Source organism: Delphinus delphis, chromosome 16 (genome assembly GCF_949987515.2).
Source record: "Delphinus delphis chromosome 16, mDelDel1.2, whole genome shotgun sequence".
Lineage (NCBI taxonomy): Eukaryota > Metazoa > Chordata > Mammalia > Artiodactyla > Delphinidae > Delphinus > Delphinus delphis.
In genome coordinates, this window is record NC_082698.1 from 14,165,282 (window position 1) to 14,193,046 (window position 27,765).

At 33.9% G+C, this 27,765-nt stretch overlaps 1 protein-coding gene across 2 annotated transcripts in view; it reads right to left on the reverse strand.

Moving 5' to 3' along the window:
* Positions 1-1,088: 1,088 nt before the first annotated feature.
* The window catches only part of CCDC172 (coiled-coil domain containing 172), a 41,661-nt gene continuing 14,984 nt past the window's right edge, over positions 1,089-27,765 (reverse strand). Inside the window, exons 3-8 of one of the 2 annotated variants that reach the window (XM_060033553.1) lie at positions 25,576-25,656; positions 24,217-24,382; positions 11,011-11,112; positions 10,546-10,648; positions 2,348-2,435; positions 1,089-1,137 (exon numbers count right to left, since the gene is read on the reverse strand). In XM_060033553.1, the coding sequence (XP_059889536.1) occupies positions 1,096-1,137; positions 2,348-2,435; positions 10,546-10,648; positions 11,011-11,112; positions 24,217-24,382; positions 25,576-25,656 (582 nt within the window). In that variant the 3' untranslated portion in view covers positions 1,089-1,095. Of the gene's footprint in view, positions 1,138-2,347; positions 2,436-10,545; positions 10,649-11,010; positions 11,113-24,216; positions 24,383-25,575; positions 25,693-27,765 lie in introns of both variants that reach the window. The other variant, XM_060033552.1, reaches the window with a different exon arrangement.

Consider the following 27,765-nt stretch of genomic DNA (forward strand, 5'->3'; position numbering starts at 1 on the left):
GAGAGTTTTAACTTTGCTACTTTTTAAAAAAATAAGGATGTAAAGCAACCTATACAAAAAGCTATGCCCTAATAAGACTTGATTTGAAACAAGACTACCTTAACATTAATAGATCTAAGACATTTGTAAACATCTCATATTTGATATTAAACTAATTCAACTAGAATCATAAAAGAAAACATTTGCACTCAGAACTTTAAGTTATATCCTTAAAGTAGCTTTTGTTTCCCTCCCCCGCCTACCACACTTTAGGGCCTTGTTGAATAGTTTCAATATACTTTTTTAGGAAACAGGTGAAAATACACCTTTCTTCCTAGTTAGGACTGCTAACAGCAGAAAGAGATGTGATTTTGGAAATTTGGTGGCAATATCATGATTGATCCAAACATAAGTACACTGTTTTCAGTTGCAATATTTTAGGCCACCAGCAAAAATGAATCCTGATGGCCATAAGGAGACTATGTACCTCCCCGAGTAGATGACTTATTTCATTCTAACCAACACTGGCATTAGGAAGAAAACTGGCAGGCACAAAGTGCTGGAAAGTGGCTGCAGGTGTCCCAGACTTAAATCTGTAGACACATTTAGAGAAAAGTGGAGAAAACTGGCTTCTGTAGATGAAAGGCCTCAGAAGGCCTCTGTCAAAAGACATCTTATGATTACAGAAGGATTAAAATGAAAGTAAGCATCTTTGTTGGTGCAAATGGCACTGACAAAATTGGGTCAATAATCTGAGCTTTTCTTCCTACACTTGATTGGATCTGAGGTAGACTGCAACAAAGAATGAACAACATCAGAAAGTATAGATCAGTTTAAGGGTCGGGGGGGAATAACGAGCCTGAGAACACAGTATCTGTTTCTCCTTTTTTCTTCCTTTAGAAATAAAATCAAACCACATAAAAACCCTTAAGTTTCAGCAGGTAACAAGACCAAAAACTTACTTTTTTTAAGTGCTAATATATCAATTCTAGATATCAACAACTTTGAACATTTTAAACCTCACGTTTTCCGCAAGAAATGGGTATCATTCATGTATCTACCACAAAGATTTGATACTAAGATGCTTGATCAAATCTTATATAGCTGATCACTTCTCTACAAGTTTTTAGTTTCCTGAAGATCTTTCTGTGCCAATGTCTGAAATGAAAACATACAATTATTCATGAGAGAAATGAAATTCTCAATAAAAGAATTACATAAAATTCATGTAAATTTAGCACAACAATAACTGGGCATTTCTAAATTTTACTATTGAAAGTTTTTCTAAATATATAAATCCTATAAAATATAAATCCTAACATACCTATTGGATAATCTTAAATAAGAAAATATTTCCAGAAAATAAATATGGAAGAAAATGTAGTGTATTAAATTAAAACTATATTTTAACATACTTTAAAGCTAGCTATATATGTCTTCTATTAAAATAGAGCATGACAAATACTGTGTTCATTTTATAAACAACCAAAGTAAGAGGTTAAAAGCAATCTGAAGTGCTCCCACACAATCTGAAAATAAGTTTCCAATAATTGAATCCAAAGTTCTGGAAATCATAAAAATTTGTAATAAGAAAGTTTTAGGATCAAATATAATCAAAGTATAATTTATGGCTATCAAAAACAAAAAGCTTTTAAGCATTATGATAGTTAAACTTCTTCAGTGCATTAATCCTCTAATAACAGTTTCAGTCAAGGGGATGTTGTGAGGTCAGGTTTGATTTTTTTTAACTTAGTTTGAAATTGTACATATTCTCTTTATATATTGATATAACTTGCCTTATGCAGCATCTAAATCTCCAAGACTCAAAACATTTCACAGATTTATATCATGACCTTAGTTTTGTTTGTTGTTGCTGTTTTGGTTTTTTTTTTATTTATTTATTTTTGGCTGCATTGGGTCTTTGTTGCTGTGCGTGGGCTTTCTCTAGTTGTGGCGAGCGGGGGCTACTCTTCCTTGCGGTGAGCGAGCTTCTCATTGCTGTGGCTTCTCTTGTTGCAGAGCATGGGCTCTAGGTGCAAGAGCTTTAGTAGTTGTGGCACGTGGGCTCAATAGTTGTGGCTCGTGGGCTCTAGAGCGGAGGCTCAGTAGTTGTGGCGCACGGGCTTAGCTGCTCTGCGGAATGGGGGAATCTTCCCAGACCAGGGCTCAAACCCGTGTTCCCTGCATTGGCAGGTGGATTCTTAACCACTGCGCCACCAGGGAAGCCCTGTTTTGTTCTTTTGTATCTAGTGCAAATCCATGTGAAGGGCACAATACTAATTCAGTGAGATGTATTCCAGTAAAACCATTCTTACCAGTAAGTAAAAAGAAGTGCTGAACAAAAGTTAAACAATCAATTATGGCTTACCAACTGCAAAAATTCTATTTCTGTCTGGAGAGCATCATAAACACTTTGCATGTCATCTTCCTTATAAAGTTCTAATTCTTTTTTAAGTCTGTTTTAAAGGAAAAATTCACTCTATTAATTAGTTCATTAGTAAACTTTTATAATAATTCTTTATTACATGAATAGTGCCAGATTTGCAGCTTCTATTACCGGAATTTCAAGTTAACACTATAGAATTTGGAAAGAAATTTTAATTCTCTATAATTCTGTAAGGAACCAGCCATTAAAATTAGTCTAGGAAAGATAACTGGAGGAACAAGAATTTGAAAGAAGAAATAAAGCTATCTCGTTTTTCAGGTAATTTGAAAACATACTTGGAAAACCCATGAATCAGTGTTAAAACCAACTCAAACAATAAAATAATTCAGTAGGGTGACAAGATACAAAATTAGCAAACAAAAATAAGTAGCCTTCATTGTCAACAGCAATAATTAACATGACTTTTTCATGGATAGGACATCATAAAAATGTTAACTATCCCCAGTTAAATGAAACTTAATTTGACCCTAATAAAAATACTAACACTTTTTTCCGCTGGTGCTAGGCGAATTTGATTCTGAAGTTCATATGAAAAAAGAAAAAGAACATTCTAGAAAAGCCCTTGAATTTTTTTTTTCCAAGAAAGCCCTGAAAAAAGAGAAAACAAAGAAAGGTGACTAGCCCTGTGAGATATTAAATCATACCATTAATCCTTTATAATTAAAAGAGTGCAGTAGTGGCATATAAATAGAGCAGTGGAACACAGAAGACAGAAATAGCTTAAAAGGGACAAGTGGACATTTAGCATATGCTCAAGGAGCTTCCTCAAACCACTGTAAAAGACTGACTTTTTAATAAGCTGTGTTAGAAAAACCGGATAGCTATGTGCTATGTGGCTATAGATGGATTGTCAAAGCTAAAATTGGCTCTGTATCTCATAGCATACACCAAAATATACTCTAACTGGATCAAAGATTTAAGTGTAAAAAATGAAACTATCTAAGGACAAAGTGAAAGAATAGGGAAATTCCTTTATAAGCTGGTTGTGGCCAAGAACTTTCTCACTATGGCTCAAAATATAAATGAGTACTCAATTCAATTACATTTAAAAAATTGCATAGCAAAACACATGAGTAAAGTCAAAAGATGACAATCTGAGAGAAAATACTTGCCACATACATCACAGATAAAAGTGTAATCTCTCTAATATGTAAAGGGACTTTATAATCAAGGGGAAAAAAGACCAAAACTCTGATTAAAAAATGGGGGAAAGTCATAAACAGTCACTTCACAGAAAAAAGTATAAAAATCATCCCTAAACATTTGAAAAGTGCTTAATATTACTCGTGATAAAAATATGGTCAATTTCACTCATAATAAAGACTTGAAAATTTACTACACAGGTATATAATTTCTCATCTATCAGATTGGTAAAACTCCAAAAACTTGATAACACACTTTCTTCATAAGGTTGTGGATAAACAGCTGTACTCAGACATTGATGGGGGAATTTAAAATGGTTAAACTTCAAAGGAGGAGAATTTGGCAGTATATAACAAAACTACATTTATATTTTCCTCTTGACTTTGCCATTCCACATCAGTAATACACCCTATAAAAACAAACAACATACGCACGAAGTTATTGTTGCATTATTATTTGTAATCACAAAATATTGTCAACAACCTGTGTCCATTCTTATGCGATCGCCGAATAAACTATAGCACATCCATATAATGGAGTATTATACAGTATAAAAAGAATGAAGATAAAGATGAAAAGAAACACAGAAAGGATAAACCAGTAACTAGTGAAAATGGTCACCTACAGCATGAGTGAAAATGGGGTGGAATAGATATGGAATGAAATGAAACTCATCTGGGTATATCTTTTTTATATACTTCTGACTTTTGAATCTTGATGATTATTTACATATTTGACAAATAAAATTAAATAAATAAAGTTGAGGAAAAGACCATAAAGTTTAACACAAAATAACAGTTGAGTTAAACACAAACAGAAACAAATAAACCTGTTTTTCAAATTTATAATCACAGATTAAAAAAAAAAGAATTAATTCAAGTAATTTTCAAACATAGTAGTCTATAACCCTCAGTGGGATATGTTGTAAGGCAATAAGAATTATAAAGGAATCTTAAATTTTATTTACTACTTTTATTGTTAGTGAAGGTACACTGCTAGTAATTCTAAAATTATTTTACAAGATTGTAAGAAATGGATAATTACATTGATGTTGTTAAGAACCAGAGTTTTCACTAGAAGAAAGAAGATATACATAGAAAATGGAGGGAAGAGGAAAAAAAAAAACTGTCATTTTGGATGTGAATGGAAGGGATCAGTATAAAAAAAAAATCATGATTTAAAAAAATGGTATTTTTATTTCTGTCCGTTTAAAGTATTCAGAAGCAATGACACCCAGTAGTAACGAGTACATCTAGCATGCTAATTTTAGTTTCTAAAACCAGTACCAACTAAAAGATACCAGGACTCCTTGAAATAATTGGTCCCAGGGCTGAGGTAGGTATTATAATATACAAGATGAGCCTAGAATATTCTGTTGCACAAGAAGGAAGGAAAGTGACCAAAAACTGATGGGAAAATGTCAAAAGACACAAAAATTTAGTTCAAGTGACTGCCTCCAGCCAAATCTGGGACAATTTGAGCATCAAAAATAGTGACAATAATGTATTATAACACATGAAATAAAAAAGAAATGCATGAATCCATAGAAAATCTTAAAAAGGAGAAATTAAAAGGATGGGGTAAGAGGAAGGGGAACTTCTGTCTTTTTTTCCCCCAGAATTTTACTAGCTAATAAAACACCATCAATGTGACATCTATGACTAACTTAACTGGATGACCTTTTCACTGAAGAGGCAACAGCACTGATTTACTACTTCATATAAATGCATTTAGAGTCTCTCAGTAGCAGGTGTATATTAACTTTTGTGCTGTTTCCATTGCAAACATACTGTTCACAAAACCACTCTATCTTCAAATGTTCAGAAAGAAAATCCCATGCTACTGACTTTGTAGCTTCATTTCTGAAACAAACTTCCTGCTGTATTAAACAAGCATAAACATTGGTTATAAAAAGTGTAAAACCATTCTAAGAAGAAGTGTTGTAGGTAAAAAAATGCCTGAAATGTTTCAAGTTGTCTGGTATGTTACTATTGCAGTAAATAAAAAGTCATGATGAAGAACTGTATTTTGGTGACCCTGGTGTTGAGTAATAATAAAAAATAATAGGTGTTGGGAGTTTGAAGTGGTCCAGTATATACTGCTATTCTTGCCTACCTGAATTCTGCCCATCTGAGAAATAAGGAAGGTCAAGATGTCAAGTTTGCTACTAATATAGCAGTGACTGGAGAATGTGGCTTATATCTGCATGCAAAGGATTTACTAACACTGAACCCCAGAATTAGACTAATGTAACTCACACCATTAGAGACAGAATTGGATGCCACAAGCTTTCTTTCATGGAGTCCTATCACTGTAAAACTTAAGGGATAGAGGAGCAGAGTGGAATATACACTCTGAGGCAGGCCATACTCCAGAGAGATAAGGAAAAGAAAGCTGGGCTTCGGTTTATCCTTCCAAACTCACCAATCAGACTGAATCACTCCTCTCCACCATAGAATAAGAAAGAAGGAGTTCTGGGGGGGACAACAAGGCGGGTTAAACCAGTAAAGCTTTTTCTTCATGGAAGGAAAAAACCAGGAGTGGAAAGAAGAATTCCATGGGGCTATCTCAGGGGTTAATATATACCATGTCTTTGCAAATTTGCACTGAAAAAAGATGAGGAACTTTTATCTTCTTTGTAGTAAAAATAAAATATGTAGACTCAATCACTGGAACAAATATTTATTAAACACTAAGTACCCTGGACTATGTTAGATTCAGACACTGATAGAAAAATGAAGAAGAAGTAGAGGGAGTTCCCAGTTAAGTGGGAGAGACTGATACACATAAATATCATAGAATATGATCAATGATATGACAGAATTATAAACATATTCTCTATGGACACAGAGAAAGGAACAGTAGAGGAACGCTTTCATAATTTATTATGTTTATTCCTTCATTTATTTATTCAATACCTACTATATGCCAACCTCTGTACCAAGTATTAGACCATGAGTATACAATGGTAAACAAAGTAGACAAGATCGTTCCCCTAACTGAGCACATGATGACATAGACATAAATAAAATGAAGCACATAAATATGTAATTACAAAATGGAATCTGTGCCATCAAGGTAAAAACACAGTGTGTTATTAGGAAAAACAACAGGTTATAAAATTTAGATCACAGGGATCCTTCTCTGAGGAAGTATTTCAACTGAGATCTAAAGGATAGGGCATGTCCCACCAGGTAGGAGACAAGCAGGCAAGGGGCAAACAGATAACTTGAGGGAAAGCAAGGCATAGATAAAGGTCTTAGGTGGAAGAAAGCTCGGAGTGCTTTAAGGAGCAGAGTGAGAAGGGGACCATGGTTGAAAATAACATCAGGGAGGTGGTCATATACCATATTGTGACGAGTCTTGGACTTTAGGTTTTATTATGTTCATTATGAAGCCACTGATGATTTTAATAAGGGGGCTGACACGATTCAATTTATAATGCAATGAAGGTTGCAAGAGTGGATGACAGGAAAGCAGAGAGAGATTGTTACTGTGATCCAGGTGAGAGAGAGTAGTGGCTAGAACTAGGATGGTAGCCATGGAGAGAGAAGTGGAAGGATTCAAGAAATATTTTGGAGGTAAAAGCAACAAAACTTGGTGATGGACGGGGGTAGGGTGAGAATGATGAGATTTCTGAACACATCAAACATGCCTGCTACATTTTGGGTTTACTCAGGAAAAATTACATGTGAGCTAGGCCTTGAAGACTAAATCAGATTTTTAACTAATAGAGAAAAAAGAGAAAGATACAGAGGTGTGAAGTCCTGTGGCATATTTGGAATTCCACAAATAGTATTCTGATGTGCTAGTAGAATAGAGTGTGTGATAGAAATGCAGGGAGATAGCACAGATTACGTTTTTGTTTGTTTAATCAGGACAGCATCACTTCAGATCTATTTCTACGTTTATATTAAATTCTTGGGAATTCAGAACTGGAGCTTAGGAAGGAGGCATTACTGACAAAGATTTGGAAATTATCTATGGATGATAACTAAAACTTTAGACCAGATGAGATAGCCCATGGAGAGTACAAAGTAAGAAAACAATCAATGACTAACCTTTAGGGAGCCTCTGCACTTAAAGGACAGGCAGGAGAAAAAAATGAGAAAGAAGCCTGAAAGGCATGAAATTCACATGGATAATATGAAATAAAAATGAAATCATAAGTAATTATACAATTATAATTATGTCTAATAATTATAGAGCATTTACTGTGTACCAAGCACTGTTGTAAGGGCTTTATATATATTAAGACATTTAATTTTTGCTATAGTTTTGTGAGGTAGGGCCATTATTAACCTCATTTTATAGATGTAGAGAATGAGGCATAGACAAGTTAAATTGCTTGTCCAAGGTCACTAACCTAGTAAATAGCAGAGGTGGGATTCAAAGGTGTTTGTAATCTTAACCTCTATGCTTTCTGCCTCTCGAGACCCTGAGATTTCTGTCCTCCCTGGACTACATGAAAAAACTAGCTTGGTACGTTATACAACCCTCAGGGACGCTTCTTAGAAATTAACACAACCTCTGGTTTAGGTATTAATCATAGCAATATTCTATAAGTTAGTTGCTTTAACATGTGTTAATTAATGAGCCCACACTCTTCACATTAGAATCTTTCAAATAAACAAACATCTTGTAATTTATAAATAGGGGAAGATTACTTAAAGCAGAGACCATTAAACTGTTGTGAATATAAAGTACTGGTTCTAAGATGTAAAACAGATAGCTAGTGGGAAGCAGCCGCATAGCACAGGGAAATCAGCTCCGTGCTCTGTGACCACCTAGAGGAGTGGGACAGAGAGTGTGGGAGGGAGATGTAAGAGGGAGGAGATATGGTGATATATGTATATGTATAGCTGATTCACTTTGTTATAAAGCAGAAACTAACACACCATTGTAAAGCAGTTATACTCTAATAAAGGTGTTAAAAAAATAAAGTACTAGTTCTCTCCATTAATGGATGGCATTAAGTTAGAGTCCAACAAGCAACCTGGACATGACAGATTAACTTTATAAAAACATAATCATTACAAAAGAATTTCAATAATATAGACAGAATAAAATATGCATCAAAATTTTCTAATTACAAAAAGTAGAAACAATAAGTTCATAGAGATGAAGTTTTAATTTTTTGTAATTAATTTTTTGTAACTTTTTGTAACCCAGTAATTGCTTTCTTACTGGTTAAAGTTTAATAAAAGTAGAAGTACAATTTTAATAACTTTAAAATAAAACTGGTTCTGAACTGGGGACAATTTTGCCCACCCGTCTCTGCCCAGGGGGCACTGAGCAATATCTGGAGTCATTGTTGGTTTGTCACAACTGGGGGTGGGTGGCGCTACTGGCATCTGGTTGGTAGAGGCCAGGAATGCTGATAAACATCTTATCCTGCATAGGACAGCTCTCCCACAACAAAGAATATCCTGACCCAAAATCTCAACAGTGCCAAGGCTGAGAAACCCTGCTTAAAAATAGCATCTATACCAAGAGTAGTTAAACTTGAAAATTTAAGATAAAGGCAATTACTATAGAATTCAGTATACATTTGAACACACAGATGAAAAAGATTATTCTATTCCAAAAGTTAGGGATTAAACCAACTTAAGTTTGGCCTTAATGATGTTCAGTAAATGTCATATCATTTTTTGCCATCATTAGCTCCTTGTTATTGCGCTAATTATAAGACTGATGGCCCTCTTTTCAAAAATCTTTACACTTAGTATTTTGACTCTGCTCTTCACACTTGAAATAACTTTTATGGAACATACCAGAAGGGAAACTAAGCTACACATATTAAAGAATTTAAAGTGGGAATTGATAAATATTGGCATTTCATTCAATAACTGCTAAGATGCAAAGAACGGACTAGGTATATTGATTGATGTTTCTTTCTATCCAAATTTCCTTTGTCACCATCTGTGAAGGAAAAGCTCTGTCTAACAAACTTTGTGTGCTTAATTTTAATCCAGGGCAAATTTTTATGATTGAGTGATAAACAAAACTGGAGTTCATATTGGAAGCCCCTTTACTACTAACTATAATGATACCAGTGGGCATTACCATTTTTAAAAGTGTAAAAAAAATCAATGAGCAGACTGTCACTACAGAAACTCATTCTGCATCAAACATAGCACCCAAGAGATTGATATTTCATGCTTATAAAACTTAACATAAAATTAAATTGCAGATATTTTCTCACAATCTACTAAAATTATGGCCTAAGGCAATACACTGCTAATATGAAGCATTTGTTCAGCTCTAGTGGACTTATTTCCTATATGATTTATGTGAAAGAAGTCTTCATTTGCCTCTTTGTAGATCTGGCAATGAGGTTTCTGTTTCTTACATTAAATGTAGAAAGTTCTTTAAAATTAAGCCAGCAAATATAACACTGAATTATTAATAAATAACAGTGAAATTAATAAACTGGGGGGGTCCTCCTTTGGTATATAATTATGTCATTTCAAACCTCAGCCATTCTTTCATTATCCAAATGCATTAAAAAAATCTAAATATTCCGTACAGAAAATACATTTTCAATCTTTAGGCCCCAAACCAGAGTGACAGATTTCAAGTAAAACAGTAGACTGTGGTTTTTTCCCCTGAAATCTAGAAGGACCAAAAATAATTTCACTCCAGAAAGTTAGGGATAATAAAAAAGAGAGTTGTGGAAACAATACTATATCTTAATCTGTTAGGATATGAATAACTCTGAGACCATGAGGTATATGAAAAGATAAAATTGATTTCAACCTTATCAACCTGATGCATCTGTGAAACTTATGTGTAGCACTTTCTAGCCAGTAAAGTGTTTGCTTATTAGTATGTTTCAGAATACACATAGAAGGAAATAACTTCTTAAACAAACTTTAAAAAAAAAAGCAACTGTGTGTTTAGTTTTATGCTGCAATCTACTTGACAACTTGGAAAATTATCAGATTTTATACCAAAGTATAATAGGCAATTCTTACCTTAAGCACTCAGCATCATTTTGAGGCTTTTCACTGATTTTTATTTTTTCTGCCTCTAGGTACTTGGTAGTACAAACGGCTTCCTTTTTTTTATCTTCAAAACCTAAACAATTTAAGAAAATTCTTACAATCTTTAAAAAATTAAACATAAAGGTTATCTTTATGCATTCATAAGAACAATACTCAATTTTGGTGCTTCATGTAAAATATATGTACTAGTGATTTTTATTTTTCTACTTTAATATAGCAATTAAAGGCACACACAAAAAAGATCTTAACAAAGTTTGTGACATTAAAAATACCAGATCTAACACTGATCAGTTCAGTGCTTTACCTATTCATTTTTTACATCAATAGCAGCACTACATCCCAATAGGTGAATACATTTTGAAAGGATAATACTACCCTATAGTAGATATATAACAATATTCATCAGCAAAATAAACTAACTCATAAAGGTAATACCTTTAAGCTCTCTCTGCAAAGTAAATAATTCTTGTATCAATTCACTCTTTTGTTTTTGAAGTTCATTTAACTGGCCACTATCATGTTCCGCTGACTTCATTTCTAGAAACAAATAGACAAAAACCAAAAAACATATTTTAACTATTTTAAGTTTTGCTTTATGTATGTCAGGAATGATTAAGTTCTTCTTGTGTAGTAAAAATTTAAGCAGTATATGGTCAATTTTCAGTCCCAACAGCTTCCCTTGGCCACATAGGAACTGTTTCTTAATAAACTGACCAGGATTATTTAAGCAACAACTGGATACAAAAGAACAAGTTAGTTGAAGGTTAGACTGCTGAATGAGAATTCAAAATAGTGTCATATTACTAAGTAAAACGAGCTTCCCAATGAAGTTAGAAAACTCTACTCACTTTTTGGTTACCATGAACAATGCTGCTATGAACATTCCTGTACAAGTTCTTACGTGGACATATGGTTTCAATTATCTTGAAATACCAGGGAGTGGAATTGTGGGTCATAGGGTAACTCTAGGTGTAACATTTTGAGAAACTGTCAAACTGTTTTCCAAAGTAGTTGTATAATTGTACATTTCTACCAGCAATGTATGAGGTTTCCAATTTCTCCACAGCCTATCCAACACTCTTATCTACTCGTTTATTATAGCCAGGCTAGTGGCATCTCATTGTGGTTTTGATTTGCATTTTCCTAATTATTTTGAACGTCTTTCATGTGTGGCTATTTGTATGCCTTTTTTGGATAAATGCCTTTTTAAATACTTTGTCCATTAAAAAAACTGGGTTATTTTTCTTTTTACTGTTTAGTTGTAAGAGTTCTTTATATATTCTGGATGCTAGTCCCTTATTAGATACATGATTTGCCAATATTTTCTACAATTCTGTGGGTTGTCTTTTCACTTTTTTGATAGTGTCCTTTGAAACTCGAGTTTTAATTTTGATGAAGTCCAATTTATCTATTCTTTTGTTGCTTGTGAATACCTAGAAAACCATTTCCTAATCCTAAGTTATGAAGATGTACAACTGTGTTTTATTCTAAGAGTTTTATATTTTTAGCTCTTACATTTAGGTCTGTGATCTGTTTTTTTTTTTTTTTTTTTCCTGTGATCTGTTTTGATTTAGTTTTTGTGTACAGTATGAGGTAGATGTCCACATTCATTCTTTTGCATGGGGATATCCAGTTATCCTAGCACCTTTATTTAAAAAGACTATTCTTTTGCAAATGGTCTTGGCATATGTGTAAAAATCAAGTGACCATAAATGTATGGGTTTATTTTTGGATTCTCAATTATATCCCCTTGATCTATATGCCCATACTCATACCAGCACCTCACTGTCTTGATTACAGCAGCTCTGTTCTAAGTTTGAAATCAGAAGTGTGAGTCTTCCAATTCTGTTCTTTTTCAAGTTTGTTTTGACTCTTATTGGTCCTTTGCATTTCTATGAATTTTAGGGTCAGATTGCAAAAAGCCAGCTAGAATATTTGATAGGGGTTGTATTGAATCTGTAGATCACATTTAGGAGTATTGCCATCTTAACAATATTAGATCTTCCAATCCATCAACTTGGGATGACTTTCCATTTATTTAGGTCTTCTTTAATTTCCTTCAACAATGATTTTTGTAGTCTTGAACTTTTTTTAAGTGTATTCCTAAGTATTTTACTTTTTGATTGTAAATTGAATGTTCTTTAATTCAACTTACAAATTGTTCATGTTAGTATATAGAAATATAATTGATTTGTATATATTAATCTAATATCCTGCAACCTTGAACTTGTTTATTAGCTCAAATAGTTTTCCGGTGGGTTCCTTAGGATTTCTATACACAAGATCATGTTATCTTCAAATAGAGATAGTTTTACTTCTTCCTTTCCAGCCTAGATGTCTTTTATTTCTTTTTCTTGCCTGATTGCCCAGGCTAAAATCTCTAGCAAAATGTTGAACAGAAGTAGTAGGAGTGGATATTTGTATTTTCCCAATCTTAGGTGAGGAATTTTCATTCTTTCATCATTAATAGCATTCACCATGGGTTTTTCATAGATACACTTTATCAGGTTGAGAATGGTCCCTTCAATGTCTACTGTATTGAATTTTTTTTTAAAACCATGGAAGGGTGTTGAATATTGTCAAATGATTTTTCTGAATCTTTGATTATTTTTATCTCTTTTTTCTCTTCATTATATTCATGGTCTTGAGTATATTTATAAGAACAATTTTAAAAGTCTTTCTCTGCTAATTGCATTATCTCTATGATTTCTAGAGATGTTTCTATTGACCTTATTTCCTCCTTGCTATGAGTTATAATTGGCTTTTTCACATGTATAGTGATTTTTGATTGGGTACTAGACATTGTGTTCACTATTTTCTTGAATGTTTGAATTTTGATCTCTTCCTTTAAAGCATGCTGATGCTTGTTATTTAGCAGGCAGTTAGGTAACATGATTAGGTCCAAACCTTGCTTTTAAGATTTTTTTTAAAAGAGTGTGTCCAGAAGAGCCTTAAGTCTAAGGCTAATTTAATCTTGCTATTAAGGCAGGACTCTTCTGTTTAATGAGATCTTTCTATTCTGACAGGATGGAACATGAATGTCTCCCAGTCCTGTGTGAGCTCTTAGAATTGTCGACCTTATGACTCCTCAGCAGTTTTTCTTCACTCAGCCTAGTGGTTTTCCTGTACGTATGCACAGAGTAATATATAGCCAAAGGCTCAAAGCAACCTCTATGAAGATTTCTGGAGGTTTTTGTCTGTGTAGTTCTTTCCTCTCAAGTACATTGTCCCGAAAATTTCAGCTAACTCAGCCTCCCTGAACTCCAATCTTTGTATCCTCAACTCAATCAGACCACTCTGCTTTGCTTAAGTTCCCCCTCTCAGTCCTGCTGTCAAAGAATTGCATCCAGGTAAAAAGCTAGGGTAATCATACCTCATGTGTTTCCCTTCTCTCAGTAATCATAGTCTTGAACAGTCTCTTTTCCTCAATATGTAAAAATAGTTTTTAATATATTTTCTTCAGTTCTAGCTGTTTGTGTTGTGCTCCTTCCTGATTATAAGTGAAAGTTCTCCACATACTATTTAAATTATCCTTTTACTTGTCTATCTCCCATAGTAGACCATAAGCTCCTTAAAAACAGGAGCTTTCGGGCTTCCCTGTGGCGCAGGGGTTGAGAGTCCGCCTGCTGATGCAGGGGACACGGGTTCGTTCCCCCGTCCGGGAAGATCCCACATGCCGCGGAGCAGCTAGGCCTGTGAGCCATGGCTGCTGAGCCTGTGTGTCTGGAGCCTGTGCTCCGCAACGGGAGAGGCCACGACAGTGAGAGGCCCGCGTACTGCAAAAAAAAAAAAAAAAAAAACAGGAGCTTTCATTTATCTTTAAACTCCAATTCTTGTACAGTGCTTGTCATATATACAGAACACATAGCATGTGCTCAAGAGAGTGTGCTGAACTGAACTCAAATAAATCATATAATTGAATTAAAAATTTTTATTATCCATGTTTTTGTCAATTAATTTAAAATGAACAGTTCTTTGAAAAAAATTAATAAACTCACATTTATGCTTCTGCTCCTTTAATAAATGAATATTTAAAATATAAACATAACTACATGCTAATAATTAAGAGAAGTATTCCAGGATACCATTACAATCTTTAAGAGATTTAAAAAGTGAAACTATATTTTATTCATTATTAACTGATTTATCAGACATTCTATGATATGATTTATGATTTAAAATATCTTTGTAAAACTTGGCCAAGAGTGATAGAGAAATTTTGGACTTAAACATTCTTGAGGTAGAGAATGTATTATTTTTCTTAGTCCTAACTCTCTAGGCTAAATGGAGAAGGCATGGTTCCAAGACCGTTTCTTCCCTCCCAAAAAATAAGACAAGTGCATCAATTCCTATGACACTTACACAACAGAAAGAATAAACACAATGTTTGTGGTAATAACTTTTTTCCCACTTTTCTACTGCCTCATTTTTTTTTTTTTTTCTTTTTTTGCGGTACGCGGGCCTCTCACTGTTGTGGCCTCTCCCGTTGCGGAGCACAGGTTCCGGACGCACAGGCTCAGCGGCCATGGCTCACGGGCCCAGCCGCTCTGCGGCATGTGGGATCTTCCCGGACCGGGGAACGAACCCGTGTCCCCCGCATCAGCAGGCGGACTCTCAAACACTGCGCCACCAGGGAAGTCCTCTACTGCCTCATTTTAATTTTGTTATTACTTTTATTTTATAGCTTTATTGAGGTATAACTGATGTGGTGATAACTTTTTACTTCCTTCCACTGCTTAAAATCCAAGAAGTTCTAATCAAGCTAGGTTTTATGGCTATGAATATTAAACCAAAGTAAGACAATGAAAATTCATTCCCATCGTTTGACATGTGAGTTGTTTTTCTCATATAACTGCACATACATTGCCTATCTTTAAAGAATACTAGCAAGCAAGGTGTGTCATATGCTTCCTCTTATCTAACATCCAAGAAAAACTGATTCATGAACTGAAAGAAAGAAATAAGGGGGACATTTTGAGAAAAATGTTGTGACAATCATTATAGTCATTATTTTGAAGCCAAAAGTGATGGACCCTTTTATCTATGAATTATCAGATGTTCAAAATAAATAAACATTTACTAATTTCACAAATATATATTGAATACCAAATACCAATGCTTCTAGTTGCTCAGGCCAAAAAAACTTGGAGTCAACTGTTAATGCCTCTCTTTCTCTCACACCCCACATCTAATCCATCATGAAATCCTACTTGTCCATCTTCAAAATTTATCCAGAATCCAAACACCTCTCACCATTTCAATTGCTTACAGTCTTAAACTAAGCCATCATTATCTCTGGTCTGGATTACTGCCACTTTTCCCTAGGTTTCTGTTTCTGTTTTTACCTCCATTAAGTGTATTTTCAACTGAGGCCAAAGAAATCCTATTAACATATGTGAGACCCTTCACTCCTGTGCTCAAAATTCTCCAATGACTTCTGATCTCACTTGAGTAGAAGCCAAAGTTTTCTGAATGGCCCACAGGTTTTAAACGATCTGAGTTCTTATTTTTAAATTAATTTTTATTGGAGTATAGTTGCTTTACAATGTTGTGTTAGTTTCTACTGTACAGCAAAATGAATCAGCTATACATATATCCCCTCTTTTTTGGATTCCCTTCCCATTTAGGTCACCACAGTGCATTAAGCAGAGTTCCTTGTGCTATACAGTATGTTCTCATTATTTGTCTATTTTATACACAGTATCAATAGTGTTTATGTGTCAATCCCAATCTCCCAATTCCTCCCACTCCCCCTTTCCCCCTTGGTATTCATACATTTGTCTCTATTTCTGCTATGCAAATAAGATCATCTATACCATTTTTATAGATTCCATATATATGCATTAACATAAGATATTTGTTTTTCTCTTTCCAACTTACTTCACTATGTGTGACACTCTCTAGGTCCATCCACAACTCTACAAATGACCCAACTTCATTCCTTTTAATGGCTGAGTAATATTCCACTGTATATATATGTACCACATCTTCTTTATCCATTCATCTGTCAATGGACACTTAGGTTGCTTCCATGTCCTGGCTATTGTAAATAGTGCTGCAATGAACACTGGGGTACATGTGTCTTTTTGAATTATGGTTTTCTCAGGGTATATGTCCAGTAGTGCGATTGCTGGGTCATATGGTAGTCCTATTTTTAGTTTTTTAAGGAACCCCCGTACTGTTTTCCATAGTGGCTGTATCTTGTCACCTCTCTGACCTCACGACCTCTCCTTCTACTCTAAAGACATTAGGCTCTTGGGACTTCTCTGGTGGCGCAGTAGTTAAGAATCCACCTGCCAATGCAAGGGACTCAGGTTCAAGCCCTGGTCCGGGAAGATCCCACATGCCGCAGAGCAACTAAGTCCATGCACCACAACTCCTGAGCCTGCGCTCTAGAGCCCTCAAGCCACAACTACTGAAGCCTGCGCACCTAGAGCCTGTGCTCTGCAACAAGAGAAGCCACCGCAATGAGAAGCCTACGCACTGCAACGAAGAGTAGCCCCTGCTCACTGCAACTAGAGAAAGCCTGCACGCAGCAATGAAGACCCAATGTAGCCAAAAATAAATAAATAAAAAATAAATAAATTTAAAACAACAACAACAACATTAGGCTCTTTGTTTTCCCTCAAAATCAGATTAGGCACAATCTCCCTTTGTAGGCTTTATATCAGCTAGCCTGCTGTCTGAAATGCTCTTCCCCTAGATATTCATTTGGCTCATTCTCTTACTTCTTTCAGGCTTTATTCAAAACACACCTCATCAGTGAGGCCTTCCCAGGACATCTATGTAATATTATAACACATACACATGCACGTGTGTGCACACACACACACGCATACACATAACGTATCCCTAGAAGGTGGAGAACCACTAGGTTGTGTAGGGCTGGCAAAACAAGTTGAGGAACTTGGTTTGCTATGTTTATCATGATATTTTAAAACATAATGTAACTAAATTAAGAGGCTCACAGTAATAGTCCAGAACTAGTAATTCCTTCTAAAAATATATGGGTGTTAATATTTTGGCAACTTCAAGGGGTAAGAATAGCATCCACATCTGAAGTTAAAAACTAATAAATCAAGGAAGATATCAGACAGTGGAAAGAAAACTCTAAGTAGCAGAAAATAATAAAATAGCTATGGAGAGATGAAGATGAAGATTATTCAAAACCCAGTGTAACTGGCTGACTAACCATAGTTATGGTCTAAAAGCTCAATGGGAAAGGTCAGAGGGGACAGCCAGCAGAAGAAGGAAGAGAGAAGAGAAAAATCAAGTATCAGGAAGTAACAGATATGGTGGTACAAATTAGAAAAGGGAATGGAAGAGCAACCACTGACGGTACAGAAGACAAATGGAAACTAAAACTGCTCTGAGAAGAAAATGGCTCTAGTATGCTTAAAATCTGAGTAACTCCTTTCTCCACCAGCACCAACAGGGAGAAATAGTCACCAGAAACAGTTTCACAGGTGAATTCTTTTGAACCTTGAAGGAGTTGATAATTCTAGTATTTACATTTTTTCCAGCTGAAGAAAGAAGAAAGCTTTTACATTCTTTCTGTTAAGTCAATATAACACACACAAAAAGATTAATCTCACTTATAAATACTGATGCAAAAATCTTAAAGAAAACATTAGAGACCACAGCTAAGTAAGGTTAATAATAGGATATTTATTAACAAAGTTCACTATGTTAATAGATTAAAGTGGGAAAAGCATATATGATCATCTCAAAAGGGAGAGGGTAGGGAGGGAAAGAAAAAAGAGGGGAGAGAGAGAGAAGGAGAAGAAAGAGAGGAAGTTTCAATCTGGTGTCATGATTAACAGTAAAACTCTTTCTAAGATGGAGACAAAAATCCAGAAGCCGTAATGGAAAAGATTGATGAAGATGACTGCAAAAGTTTAAACTTTCTATATGGCATTCAGACATATGCAGACACACACAGAGACACATACATACATACTACAAGTATAGTCAAAGGTAAACAATAAACTAGGACACAAATTTATAACACATGACACAGGGCTAACTTCACTAATTTACAAAAAGCTCATATAAATCAGTAAGAATAAAAATACATAAAGATGAACAAAGAATATTAACAGATTGTTCACAGAAAAAGAAAAATATAAATGGTCAATAAATTCAGATAAATTCAACATAGTGAATAATCAAAGAAATGCTAATTAAACCAACAATGAAAATAACATCTTGACTTGTCAGATTGGCAAAGATTAAAGTCATTGATAATGCCCAGACTGGTAATGGTAGGAGATAATAATTTAGGAAAACAGGCACTTTCCTATGCAGTTGGTAAGAAAATTAATTCAGTGCTATAAGGAGTGTAATTTAGTATTAAGTCTCTTAATATTTCCCTTTGATTTAGCAATTTCATTAGTAGATTTTTACCACACAAATACATTCATAAAAGTACAGATAACATACTCAGATTATTAGAGGCCCTTGTCGTTGTTCATGTAGGTTGTTTCTTAACTTTTATTTTTATTTTATTTTGTTTTCTTCTTGAATCACCACCAGTCCCACCACCTGTGTACTGTTACCCATCTTCACTGGGAATTTAGCTTTTCTGTAATTTTCAACTCTACCTCCCTACTAGCTCCAATCCATCAATATTTAAATATGTTCAAATATCTCCCATTTCAAAAAAGAAAAATGAAAAAAGGACAATCCCACTTTCCCACTAAAATCCCTCCCCTGACCTCACATCCTCCTGGGTTACTGGACTTTCTATCTTATCTGCAGAGAAACTTCTTCGAAGACTTATCTATGCTCATGGTCACAAATTCCTCTTCCTCACTGCTCAACTCATTACAACCCGGCTTCTGCCCTTCTTCTCTAATTATCTCAATCTGTTGCTTTTCCTAAAGATCACCAGGGACATCCAACTGCTGCTTCTTAGTCCTTATGGTTGACAGTTTGGCAGCTTTGCCAAATATTCTCAAATACAACCTCAAATACTCTCTCCCCTAGGTGATCCCAACTTCACAGAGCAATGTATCCTTTCTTGAATGTGCCTAAGTTTCTCGAAGCTCTTTCTCACACTCTGCTGGCTTTCTTCTTCTTGAAAGTCATGGTGTTACTCAGAGTTCTAGTATTTTCTTTCAATACATTCTCCCTGGGTGATTCCCCAAATTTAATAGCTCTAGCCCAAACCTCTCTCTGAGCTCTTAAGTTAAATACCTAACTATCTGACATCTAGACCCAAACCTCTCATTTAGCTAATCCCTATGACACTTCAGATCTCAGTCTGAAAGTCACTTGCTCAGGTAGTCCTTCCTTAACTACCTAGTCCAGGTTAGGTTCCCTTACATGTTCTCATATCAGTTTGTACTTCTCCTTTTGAAGCAGTCATCAATTTATAATTATCTAATTTATACTGTTCGAGATAGAGCATTAAACAAAACGAAGTACCTGCCATTATGGAGATTAAATTTAATATGGAAACCCTAGAGACATTTTGAAAGCATAAAGAACCAACAGTATCAAGCACCAGGAAAGCAAATCTGTTAAAATAAATTCATATCTCTGAAAGAAAGAACACAAAATAGGGGGCTCCTACATTATTTGTGGCATCAAGGACCTTTTTTCTCTGTCATTTTTATAGAGGAGTTCCCTTCTATTCCTGGTTTTCTGAATGTTATATAGAACTGTACAGATACACTTACCAGGCCCCCTTTCCATTTCTTTATGTTATAGTTGTCATATATGCATATGACATACATGTATACAAATTGCCTCTACATTCGTTATAAACTCCACAAGACAATATATTTTTTGCTTTAAGAAATCATATGTATTTTTTAAAATTAAGAGAAAACATAGGTACTTGTATTTTATTTGCCATTTCTGATTATTTTAATTAAGATATGAGTTTGTCTCTGGTGTCATTTTTACTTCTACTTGGAGAGCTTCCTTTAACATTTCTGGTTGTTCAGTCATGGTTGTTCAGTCATGGTGGCAAAGAATTCTCTTAATTTTCCTTTACTTGAAAATGTCTTTATTTTACCTTTTGAAGGATTTTTCACTGGATATAGAGATTTACTTTTCTTTCAACACTTTCATTATTCCACTATCTTCTTGACTTCATGGTTTCTAGTGACAAGTACATGGTCATTTGATTAATTGTTCCCTGTTTTCAAGATTTTTTTATCTTTGGCTTTTCAACAATTTCACTATTATTATGTCCCTAGGCATGAATTTCTTTGAATTTATCTTGTTTGGATTTGCTGAGCTTCTTGAATCTATGAATTAATATTTTTCAGCAAATTTAAGACATTTTCTGCCATGATTTCTTCAAATATATTTTCTGCCCCACTCTGTCTCCTCTCTCCTTCAGAAACTCTAATTATTTGCATGTTAGACCTTTCGAAATTGTCCCACAGGTCCCTGAGTTTCTATTTTATGTTTCAATTTTTTCTCTCTTCTTCAGATTGGGCAATTTCTATTAATCCAGCTTCATGTTCATTGGCTCCTCTGTCAGCTCCATTCTGCTATTAAGTGACATTTTAATTTCAGATATTGTATTTTTCAGTTCTAAAATGTTCATTCGATTCTTTTTTACATTTTATATTTTTCTGCTGAGATTACCTATCTTTTCATCTATTACAAGTGCATTTTTCTTAACTCATTGAGCATAGTTAATAAAGCTGCTATCAAGTTTTTAACTCCAATATCTAGATCACTGTGGTTCTGGCATCTCATTATTTTCTTTTGACATTAGGGCATGTTTCACTGATACTTCACAGGTCAAGGAATTTTGGATTGCATCCTGAACAGTGTGAATATCACGTTGTGGAGATTTTGACTTTTTTTAAAATAACAGCCATCCTAAATGGGTGTTAAGCAATATCTCATTGTGGTTTTGATTTCCATTTCCCTAATGACTATTTAGGTTGAACATCTTTTCATGAGCTTACTGGACATTTCTTTGGAAAAATGGTCTATTCAAATCCTTTGCCCATTTTTTAACTGGGTTTTTTTTGGTTTGGTTCGGTTTTTTTAGTGTTGAGTTATGGGTTTTTTTTTTAATATTCTGGGTATTAATCCCTTATCAAAGATATGATTTGAAAATATTTTCTCTCATTCTGTGGGTTGTGTTTTTACTCTCTTGATAGTGTCCTTTGATGTACAAAAGATTTTAATTTTGACCAAGTACAGTATATCTATTTTTTCTTTTATTGTCTGTGTTTTCAGTATCCAAGAAATCATCACCAAATGCAATGTCATGAGGTGTTTCCCATATGTTTTCTTCTAAGAGCTTCACTATTTTTTTAAGTTTATGACTTTGATCCATTTTTAGTTAATTTTCATACATAGTGTAAAGTAAGGGCCCAACTTCATTCTTTTGCATGTGGTATCCAGTCTTCCCAGCAGCATTTGTTGAAAAGATGGTCCTTTCCCATTGAATGGTCTTGGCACCCTTATCAAAAATCATTTGACACAAGGGTTTATATTTGAGCTCTCTATTCTATTCCATTGTTCTATATGTCTGTCTTTATTCCAGTATCACACTGTTTTGATTACCACAGCATTTTACTAAATTTTGAAATCAAGAATTTTGAGTCCTCCAACTTTGCTCTTGTTTTGGCCATTTGGGATCCTTTGGGATTCCATACAAATTTTAGGATGGGTTTTTCTATTCATGAAAAAAATGCTGTTGGGATTTTGACAGAGATTGCATTGAATCTATAGATTATTTTGGATAATAATACCATAGTAGCAATATTAAGTTTTCCAACCCATGAACATGGGATATCTTTCCATTTATTTAGGTCTTCTCTAATTTCTTTGAGTAATGTTTTATAGTTCTCAGTGTACAAGTCTTTAATCTCCTTGGTTATTTTTTTTCTAAGTACTTTATTCCTTTTGATGCTATTATAAGTGGAATCTTGAAAGACTGCTCTTTGCTAGTACATAGAAATGCAACTAATTTGCAACTTTGCTGTATTTATTAGCTTAAGCTGTTTGTTTTGCTAGTTTGTTTTGTTTTTTTTTGTGGAATTGTTAGGTGGTCTACCTATAAGATTATGCCATCTGGGAACAGAGATAATTTTACTTCTTCCTTTCCAATTTGCATGTCTTTTGTTTCTTTTTTCTGCCTAAATGACCTGGTCAGAATTTCCAATACTATCGTGAATAGAAGTGGTCATATCCATGACCTTTTAAAGAAAGGTAGTTTTAGAGTATCTCCTAAGGTTAATACCTATTTAAACTTGTGTTCTACACCTGTGATCATTAAATAGCAGCAAACATGAATATTATCTAAGGGACTAAAAAAATTATGTTCCATATCCTGATTCAGTAAATCTGACATGAGACTCAAGCATTTAATATATTTTTTAAAAATTCCCAGATGTGTGCCTATAGTTAAGAACTTCTGTCCTACAATCTCTACCCAAAGCAATTTATCTCTGAGAACCTCATTTCCTTCATCTATAAAATTAAACTAATTAAAAACTATAATCCCTATATTTTTAAGGATTTAATTATGTTCCCGGTAGCATTCTATGTACTTAAATATTATTTCATTGAATCCTCACAACAACCTTGTTAAGGTCATTATTATTATCCTCCGTCTTTACAGATGAGGAAACTGAGGCAAAGAAAACTTAAGCATCTTGCCCCAAATCACATACTACTCTCTGCTGGTTCTCCCCTTGCCTTCTTTGACATCTCTGTCTCATTCTTCTTCTCCTCCTTTCCTTAAATGCTATGCTTTCCCAGTTTCTGCCTTTGGTCTTTGGTCCTCCTCTATGTTCCCTCTACATGTTCCCTTTGAATTATGTCACCAACTCCTCTGTATTCCCAAACCCAATACTCTAGCTCTGATCTCTCTTATCAGCTTCACGACCAAATTTCCACCTGCTACCTGGGCATTTCCACCTGTTTATCCCATAGACATCTCTAACTAAAACTACCTGAAATAAAACTTAATCTTTTTGTCCAGAAAAGGCTATAGTTCACTTCCACCTCTGCTCTTCCTCCTGGTACCATATTCTACCCAATCTCTTAAGTTTGAAAACTGTGATTCATGCTTGACTTTCTATATATCTGTTTACATTAATCAGTGATACAGCCCTATCATTCTTCCTAAACATCTCTTTAATTCATTGTCTCCTCTCTTTGGTAACTTCTTTAGTTCAGGATCTTATCACAAACTGCAATAACCTGCATACTACTGTTTCTGAAATGAAATTCTCCCCACCTCGCTGTGTAACCGTGTTTCCTAGTTTAAACTGGATTGATGGTAAAATGAGGATCACAGCAACAGTATTACCCTTATTATAGCTTCTATCACATTTTACTATAAACATTTGCTTATGGATTTGATCCCTTCACTTTTTAGTTTTACATCTCCAGGACCTAAAAGAGTAGCTAACACACAACAGATAGTAAACAGATTTGATTGCTAAATAAATGACCAATGCTCATGTCACATCTACTTCTAAAGAATTTGAGACTGCTCACAATAAAAGATACATACCATTAAGATAAAAGCAAAAGAATAGCTATGCAATAACCCAATTTACTTATGAAAAAGTTAGATTTCTGGAAAAACCATTAATTCAAAATAAGTTACTTTCAATAATATTAGATAAATGAGGTGGTACTATGTATTCATACCCATTTTCAGAATGTTTGCCTCGTTTTCTAAGTCAGATATTTGAATCTTGACATTTTCTTTCATCAAAAGCTCTCGTTTCTTTGTTATTTCATACTCATTATTGAAGTCTGTAATTTCCTTAATAAATTTTTCTTCCTCCTCTGTCACTTTTCTCTTTGTAGCTTCCTGAAAAATGGAAACAAAGGAACAAATATAGGTGTTAATTGCAACAATATTTTTCCTTAGTGATTTAAAATGCAATCATTTGGAAATATTAACAACAAAATAGAAAATTATACTTCCTGGGATTAAAATGCTTTACTACTCCAGCAATATTAATTAAAAAACTGAAGTTATTACATAGTAACAACCAACTATATTCATGTGAAAGATTTACCCTTAATGTTTTAGGACAATTATTGAGGTAGAAATTCTACCACCCATCATTATGTTTGCGTTTGTTTGTGAATTAAACTTACAGCCATGTATGCCATTTTTTCATTGCAAAATGGGTGGTAAAATAATTAAATGACCAAAGTTGAAAATGAAAGTCTACACTCAAAGGAATTACTGTCTTACAGGATAAAAAAGAAAAACAAAAAAGGAAATCCAAGAAAACCTTTTAAAATTTAGACAATAAAGGTAAAATTATATATTCATTTCAAATTCAGTTCTAAATAATAGCTACATTTCATGCAATGTCAATATGGAGTAGAAATAAGAATTTACAAAAACTTTAAACAATGCTAGTACCTAAACATTTTGACAATGGTAGAACCTAAACATAACTACATTTTCCTATTTTTTTTCTAAGAAATGTAACTAATTATAAGCTACATTTGGAAACTGGCCATGTCATTCATAACCATTTGGTGGTTGATTCTGACTTTAGATATATATTTTTAATATTTTAAAATGCATTTTTTTCAAAATGTCAGTTAGTTACAAATCATATTCCTAAACTGTCCTTATCATTTAAAACTACTGAGTCTGTTGGCTCTGACTTATGATAAAAAGATAAACAAAATCTATCTTTTCACCCACATCCATTAATATGCCTAAAGTGTGAACCTCTCTGCCTTTCAAAAGCATTAAAACCAAGGTCTTGAAGCCTGAGCAATTCAAATCAATTTCACTATTTCTTTTATGCTTATTACAATTGCAAATAATTTCTATACGGCATGCTGCCAATAAAATTCTTTCAAACTATATTACTCTACCAACTGGTTTAAAATAGCACTTAATAATTTTCCATATCTGAACAGGACTATCTGCCAATATGCATACGGATAATTTTTTCTAAAAGTACACCTAAGTATATTTTAATACTTTTTGATAGAGTTAGTGAAATAAATTTTTCTAAGTGGCTGGAGACTTACAAACGTTTGGAGAAGCATATTCCTTTGGCTTGTAATTTCACTGCACTGTCTTTCTAAGGCATTTTCATGAGTTTTCAAAAGCTGTAAGAGGAAGGCTTTTTCAGAAAACTGCTGAATCTTTAAAGTAAAAAAGACAGAAATCAGAATGAAACAATTAGACATCTTAGGGTACCTCAGTTAATAGAACAGATCTGTATAGTATAAAATTTTTACATTAATCTTTAAAATGCAAAATAAAATTCACATTAAACCTCTTACTTTATATGCTCTATCTTAAATTATTTTATAAATGCTTTATAATTATAGTTTTTATAATCTCTTCCCCTAATAAGACTATAGGCGCCTCAAGGGCAGAGAATATGTTTACTTTTTCCTTTCTAATACCTAGCACATTTTGTACCTTAGGTACTAAAGCTTTTTGATGACACACATTGAAATCTGCTTTAAGACAGCTTGTTTTAAAGAACAAATTTCTATTCTCATCACTTACATGAAAGATATGGATGAATAAATCATGAATAATCAAATTATGAGATAAAATCTAAAAACCACAGGCAAAAACCTAGTCCCATGACTATAGTTATACCAAATAAAACACAAATCTGCTAAAGTCTTCAAATGGGTTTTGAGAACTCATTTTTTATTTTAGTACCTCATTTGGTTCTAACTAGCAAAGGATAAAATAAACATTAATATTAGATATGTAACTGTTATTTCATTTGGGCTGTAAAGAATAGCATCTCTTGAGACCATGAACATTGAAATGAAAGTCAGGAAGCTTTAATATATAAAAGCTAAAAATGATGCCAGACTGGAAATAATCTTTCCACTACATTCAGTACTGGCCCTCATAAGAAACCATCACTTCAAATCTGGGCTGTTCCCATCTCCACAGAGAAAAGGAAAAGGAAATAAATTCAACTGAAATTGCAGAAAGCATGATTTATGTTAGCTGTTAAGAACTTCCTCAAGGTTAGAGACAGGTTGTGAAATCTCTGTCCCAGAAGATATTGAATAATAAAGAGCTTAGGAATAGTTTAGTCCAGAGGCAAAAGGTTGGCCTAAAAGACATTTTGAAATGGTATGGCTAAAAAGCCCTAGAAATACTGGCATTAAAAAGAAAGCAGCTGAAATAAAACAGAAAATATGATCTTAAATTTATTTAATATCATAGCCCATCTGCCCATACCTTCAGCACTTGGTGCTGATTTCATCAACTTTATCTTAAGAAAGACATCAACAAAGATTAGAAAGGTGCAATTTACATGACCAAAGGAATTCAGAAAATACTTTCAAAATTGGGGGAAGGGAGAATGGGCAGTTAGTATTTTACTGTCTGAGAAGACAGAAATTAGAAAACATATGGTCTGATCTATAAAATTATATAGAAACTGGTAACAATGGTGAACAAGAGTATGATCATGAATTTTATCACATTTATTTTGAATAAGAAAATACTTCCGCGCTATTTAGTATATATTATATAAATGAGAATAAAATGAGTTCTAGAGAAGTAATACCTTAAGAAAGGTTATATAATTAATTAGGGGCAAACCCAGGACTAAAATTCAGGTCTTCTGACTTTATTGCTTCTAAATCATGATACTAATATGTAAATATTAGAACTATTTCAAAGTAGTAAAAAGATACTTTTGGTACTAAAAAGGGACTTCAGTCTCTGACAACAGCATAAATTGAAAGTATATAAGTTTAAGAGACAGAAAAATTACCAAATACTAGGTCCATCAGAACTTATTGAGAAAAGGTTGCTTGCAGTATATTCCTAGCTCTGAGTTGCAATTATGAACAATACCATGAATGTTTACAAAAATGCTTTGAGACCAAATATCAGGCTGGATAAATTTTGGTTTAATCCAATTAGGTATTTCATGTAATATGCCTTTCAGAATCAAAATTCCTAAATTCTGATTCTGTTTCTACCACTGATCTGTAGTCAAACCTGCATTGAAAACCAAAAATGGAGAAAATATTATTTATCAAACTAAGGAATTTTAAAATAACACAAGCAAATTTATCACTCGAATTCACAAAAGCCTTATGTTAAGGACTCAGAAATTAAGGTGCTCTGTTTCCAGCTATCACTAAGACCTATAATTATCACTGAGCTCATGTCTTCTTTCTTAAAAGGAAAAATAACAATTATTAAGGAGAGATATTAGACATATTGGC